General features: G+C 57.1%; 1 protein-coding gene across 1 annotated transcript; it reads left to right on the top strand.

Moving 5' to 3' along the window:
* Positions 1 to 2,692: 2,692 nt before the first annotated feature.
* Positions 2,693 to 4,266, top strand: LOC148052193 (uncharacterized). Its single transcript, XM_087730451.1, has 3 exons — positions 2,693 to 3,124; positions 3,486 to 3,759; positions 4,034 to 4,266. The coding sequence occupies exons 1-3, from the start codon at positions 2,693 to 2,695 to the stop codon at positions 4,264 to 4,266; spliced, it is 939 nt and encodes a 312-aa protein (XP_087586577.1).
* The last annotated feature ends 2,016 nt before the right edge of the window (positions 4,267 to 6,282 follow it).

Here is a 6,282-nt window from a genome sequence, read left to right as displayed (position 1 = left end):
AGGACCCCGTGGGTCATGTCCTTCCAGGAATAATGGACCAATGCAAGGGAGCCCATCAGTGACATCAGGATTGGAGGCGGCCTAGGCTGCAGTGATCACACACTGGTGGAGTTCACAGTCCTGAGCAATAAAGGTCAAGTGAAGAGTATAGTCAGGACCCTGAATTTTAGGAAAGCAAAATTCCTGCTCTTCAAGGAGTTAATCAACAGGACCCCCTGGGAAACTGCCCTCAGGGACAAGGGAGCAGAACAGAGCTGGCAGACCTTTAAGGAGTCTTCCCATAGAGTGCAAGAGCTCTTGATCCCCAGGTGCAAGAAATCAGGCAAGGAAGGGAAGAGGCCGGCATGGCTGAGCCATGACCTGTTGGTCAAACTAAAGGACAAGAAGAGAATGCACAAGCAGTGGAAGAAGGGACTGGTATCTTGGGAAGAGTACAGGGACACTGCCCGGTTGTGTAAGGATGGGATCAGGAAGGCCAAGGCTCGGCTGGAGCTGAACCTGGTGAGGGATGCAAAGAATAATAAGAAGGGCTTCTGTAGGTACATCAACCAGAAAAGAAAGGTTAAAGAAAGTGTACGCCCTCTGATGAGCAAAGCTGGCAAGCTGGTAACAACAGATGAGGAGAAGGCTGAGGTACTCAACAACTTTTTTGCCTCAGTCTTCATGGCAACCTCTCTCCTCACAGCTCTCGAGTCAATGGACCATATGACGGGGATCAGTGGGGCAAAGTTCCTCCTGCTGTAAATGAAGATCAGGTTCGCGACCACCTGAGGAACCTGAACATACATAAGTTTATGAATCCTGATGAGATGCATCCCAGAGTCCTGAGGGAATTGGCTGATGTAGTTGCCAAGCCACTCTCAGTGATACTCGAAAAGTCATGGCAACCCTGGATGTACATACAGACTGGGGAACGAGAGGCTGGAGAGCAGCCCCGCGGAGAGGGATCTGGGGGTTCTGGTTGACAGCAAGTTGGACACGAGCCAATAGTGTGCCCTGGGAGCCAAGAGGGCCAACCGTGTCTTGGGGTGCATCAAGCACCATATAGCTAGCTGGTGGAGGGAGGTGATTGTCCCGCTCTACTCTGCAGTGGTGCGGCATCATCTTGAGTGCTGTGTGCAGTTTTGGGTGCCACACTACAAAAAGGATACAAAGCTACTAGAGAGTGTCCAGAGGAGAGCCACAAAGATGGCGAAGGGTTTAGAGGGGAAGCCATAGGAGGAGCAGCTGAAGTCACTTGGTCTGTTCAGCCTACAGAAGGAGAGAGTGAGGGGAGAACTCATTGCGGCCTACAGCTTCCTCACAAGGGAACAAGGAGGGGCAGGTGCTGATTTCTCCCTGATGACCAATGATACAACCCGAGGGAATGGCAGGAAGATATGCCAGGGGAGCTTTAGCTTGGACATAAGGAAAAGATTCTTCACCCAGGGTTATACTGTTGTCCCGATCCAATGTCGGGGGAGGTTTCGATACGATCCCAAGGACGAGATTAAGACACTGGAATCGGTCAAATGTCATACAACCTTTTACTTTTATTCGAGGGGAGAAGAGAACGGAGGGAGGAGGGAGGAGGGGAAAAGAATAGGGGAGAGAGAAAGAGAAAGAAAGAGAAGGAAAAGGAGGAGTTTATCGCCACCACCTCGAGTCCTGACGATCTTCTGCTGGGTCTCCGGTGGCCTCGGGCGTCGTCGGGGACCGAAGCGGGGGGGGGAAGGCTTGAGGGTGCAGGAACAGAAGGAGTGGTCTCTCACGCGCCGCCGCTGCCACCCCGCCCGAGGGGCACGTGTGCTCCTTAGATAGGGGCTCACGCATGCGCGGATCACAAATGCGTACGTGCGGCTCGCCACGGATGTGCTGTCCCCGCCTCTGCTCTTTTCGCGCCTTTTTGTCCCTGCCTCGGCTCTTTTCGCGCCTTTTTGTCCCCGCCTCGGCTCTTTTCGCGCCTTTAGTCTGTGCGCAGGCGCACGAGGTTGTTTCTCTTAAAGCTGTGGAGAAGGTGGTCTTTTCGAAGCGCGATGCTGGATGGCGCTACGGCGGCAATGTCGAGACAAAAACCACGTTTTTCTATCGGTCCTTTACAACTGTGCAGGGACAGGAGTTGGACTCGATGATCCTTGTGTGTCCCTTCCAACTCGGGACATTCTATGATCCGCTCCTCGTTCTCAACGGTTAAGATTTTTGTCAAACCAAGAGGGAATTTTTGGCTTTCCTCTTAACGTGGGCTGCCACTTTGCCCCCAAGAGGAGGCTGAGCGGAACCGTGTCACGGCTGCCCAGCTGGGGCACAGCGCCGAACGCAGCTTGGATGGAGCTCTGGGCACAGTTCCTTCTCGCTGAGAAGTTGGGGGCACAGCCCAGATCACGCGGGACACAGTCCCGCTCCCCTGCTGGGCTCCGTGTCCGCTGGCGGGCACAGCAGTGGCAGCAGCAGGCTTCAAAATCTGCCTACGCAGGTCCTCCCCAGCTCCGCCTCAGCCTTCCTTGCCTGCCGGGCGGGCGGGGAAAGGCCTTGTGACATCACAGAGCCTTGCGGGACATCAGCCTGTGACTTCTTGTCACATCAGCAACCCTTGCAAGCACGGACACACAGGGCGGCCACTCGGCGGTCCAGGTGGTCACTGCCTGACCTCTGCTCAGGGTGACGGCCCGCGACAGCTCGCGCGCCGAGATTTTCTTCCTCGGAAGAGACCACGATGAGGCTCATCCTGGTTCTCTCCCTGACCGTGGCTCTCTGCGTGGTGTCTCTGTTCACCAGTGGCCTTGGCCTTTGCATCCTCCCCAAATGGGTCATAGTCAGGATGGGAGCCCTTCCTGAAGACGTGAAGCAGCCACCCATTGTGGCGGAGAGCTGGGCCCCCAAATGGAAGAGCAGCATTGGCCTTCGTGGCTGCCGCGGCTGGGTCAGGGTCAGGATGGGCATCGCTCCTGAGGGCCTGAAGCAACCGCCTGTTGGTGCAGAGAGCATGGCCTCTGACCTGCCCTACCCTCTGGGCCAGCTTTGGGACTACCTTGCCCAGGTGGGCATGACCTGGCTGCTTCACAGGGCCTGGCAAACCGCGTGGCTGCTCTTCATGGCGTGGATTGCACTTGGCCTCTGGACAATTGTGAAGAGGTCCCGGGGACAGGTGAGCAATCGAGATCAGCCACACGGAGGGGGACCGGGTTGCGGGGCGCAGGGAACCACAATAGCCTTGGCCAGGGCGGCTTGCAATGAAACAACAAATCCCAGCGTGGGCAAAAACGCCTCAGCAGGCTCCAAGAGGTCCTCTGCCACTTCCCCAGGGACACGCCAAGCCGCAGGGCTGAAACCCTCCGGGAGCCCCCAGCACGAGACGGGGCCTGCCAGAGGTTTCCTCAGCCCAGCGTGCTGCCCGGAGCAGTCCTGCGAGGCTGGAGTTCTTCCAGAGGAAGCCTAGCCCAGCAGGACACTTCTCGGCCCCCCATTCCCCACCCGCTTCATTGTGCCCCTGGCCCTCTCATTTCCAGGCAAGGAGACAGACGGCCTCATCTCCCATGGGGACAGAGGGCTGGGAAAAGGGCACCTTTGGCCGTTACGACTTGCTCTGCCGGCTGGAGGCCAACACTGCCCTGCTGGCCAGGTGCGTGAGGCATGTCCACTGCTACCTCCTGAAAGAGCTCCGGCACCAGCACGCCAAGAAGAAGGTGTGGAAAAAGGCAAGAAGAGGAGAGCCTTCTCGAGCCCCCGTGCAACTGCAGCTGCAGCTAGAGCGTGTGCCTGGGGACTGGCAACGTGACAGCGGTGAGTGCGGCTGCCCATGCGGCGTGGGACCTGAGGCAGGGGAGAACGAGACATCTGTGGCCGTGCGGTGCCCCACGGGCGCCCACATCCCAAGAGGAGGGGCCCATGCCCTGGCAGGGTGCCCACGTCCCCGTGAGGTTCCCGGCGGGTGCCCGTGTCCCGCTGAGGTGCCTGGTGCGTGCCCATGTCCCGGTGAGGTGTGCGGTGGTCGCTCCCCATGTCCCTGTAAGGTGGCAGTGGCCAGCGCCTGCCCGTGACCCGTTGGGTTCCTTAGGCCTTAGGACCTCCAAGGCTGGTGCGAGGGCCAGCATCACACCAGGAAGAGGGGCAGGTGTTAGGAAGTGGGTGGATAACAATTCCAACTGTAGTATTTTCATCCAGCCAAGAGTGAATTCTCTTCAGGCTGACAGGCGTCAGGACATGCCTCATGCCACCGAAGGCTCTGCGGGTGAGGGCACCTCCACGGACTACAACCTCTCCTGCTGGCTGGAGGCCGTTATCGCGTGATGGTGATGTTCCTGCGGGGTGGCCATGACCAGCGGGTGGCCACATCCGGGTGGGTTGCCTGTGCCCACCCAGCACAACCGCCAATGGGCATTCGGCAACTCTCTGGTGAGGACCTCTGGGGAGGGTCCCCTCTTCCACCCTCCCAAAGGTGCTGCCAGGGCCCACTGGCATCCATCCCAAAGGCCAGGGCTCATCGCCGTCTCCCCGAAGGGGCCAGCCAGAGCATGCCCGTGCAGCAGAGACGTCTGGGAAACTCGGCAAAACTCCTGCTGGGAGCAGCCTGCTTCCTCAATCTTCTAGTACTCTTTGGATCAATAAAGTGTATTGTTCCTGTAGCACGTGTCATGTCGGTACCGAGGGCATCCAGGGAAGCGGCAACATGAGAGGCAGTGCTGTGAGCCCGGCTGCTGGATGCGGGCTTGCGGAGCATGCGCTCCGGGAGCAGTGGGAGAGCTGGGGTGGGAGAACGGGCATCCATGGGTGTGGGGTGCCCCGCGGGTGCCCATGTTCCAGGAGGAGGGCCCCGCATCCCGGCTGAGTGCCTTTGTCCCAGTGAGGTGGCAATTGGTGCTGCATGCCCAGGTCCCCATGGGTCACGTCCCTCCACGAATAATTCTAGACTAATTGCGCTCCTCGTTCTCAACAGTCTCGACACGTGCAGCAGTGCTGGCTGGGAAACACGGTGAAACTCCTGCTAAGAGCACCCTACCAGCTTCATTTTCTAGCACGCTCCAGATCAACAAAACGCATGCGTGCGTCACATGAAAAGTGAGACATTTTCCTGTTGGCTCATATACTGCCCAACTCTGGGTCAGGAAGGTGCTGGGCTTTCTTCTAAGATTCCTGGCTGTTGAGGCACATGACCATCTCTGTCTCGGTACTCAGCAGGCTTCTACAGGGTGAAAGTCAAGTTGGGTCAATCACGAAAGAGAAATAATGAAATGCCTTGTTGCAAAGCATGGCTTTTTGGTCCATGCAGTTTTCTCTTTTGAGCAGAAGTGACTGTGGCTGCAGATGTACGTGACTGGGCCTGATCCCCTGGTTGTCCCGTATGTGCTGCGTGATGGCGCTCAGGATGATCTGCTCCATAACCTTCTCCGGCACTGAGGTCAGGCTGACAGGCCTGTAGTTCCTCAGATCCTCCTTCCAGCCCTTCTTGTAGATAGGCATCACATTTGCTAACTTCCAGTCCACTGGAACCTCCCCGGATAGCCAGGACTGCTGATCGACGATGGAAAGTGGCTTGGTGAGCACCTCCACCAGTTCCCTCACTACCCTTGGGTGGATCCCATCTGGCCCCATAGACTTGTGTGTGTCTAAGTGGTGCAGCAGGTCGCTAGCCATTTCCCCTTGGATTATGGGGGCTTCATTCTGCTCCCCGTCCCCGTCTTCTAGCGCAGGGGGCTGGGTACCCCAAGAACAACTGGTCTGACTATTAAAGACTGAGGTGAAGAAGGCATTAAGTACCTCAGTCTTTTCCTTATCCTCTGTCACTGTGTTCCCTCCCACACCCAATAAACGATGGAGGTTCTCCTTAGCTCTCCTGTTGGTGCTCATGTATTTGTAGAAACGTTTTTGGTTGTCTTTTACAGCAGTAGCCAGTTTAAGTTCTAGCTGGGCTTTGGCCCTTCTAATTCTCTCCCTGCACAACGTCACGACATCCTCGTAGTCCCCCTGAGTTGCCTGCCCCTTCTTCCAAAGGCCGTAAACTCTCCTTTTATTCCCGAGTTCCAGCCAAAGCTCTCTGTTCAGCCAGGCCGGTCTTCTCCCCCGCTGGCTCGTCTTTCGGGACATGGGGATGGCCTGCTCCTGCGCCTGTAAGATTTCCTTCTTGAAGAACGCCCGGCCTTCCTGGACTCCTTTGCTCTTCAGGACTGCCTCCAAAGAGACTCTGTCAACCGGGCTCCTGAAGTGGCCAAAGTCTGCCCTCCCAAAGTCCAAGGTAGCAGTTCTGCTGACCCCCCTCCTTACTTCTCCAAGAATCAAAGGGAGGAGGGGAAAAGAATAGGAGAGAGA

This window comes from Nipponia nippon, unplaced genomic scaffold, assembly GCF_047370975.1.
Source record: "Nipponia nippon isolate SJK-2023a ecotype South Korea unplaced genomic scaffold, ASM4737097v1 scaffold_5, whole genome shotgun sequence".
NCBI classification, from domain to species: domain Eukaryota; kingdom Metazoa; phylum Chordata; class Aves; order Pelecaniformes; family Threskiornithidae; genus Nipponia; species Nipponia nippon.
Note: the sequence above shows the minus strand (reverse complement) of the source record. Positions and strands in the feature narration are given on the sequence as shown.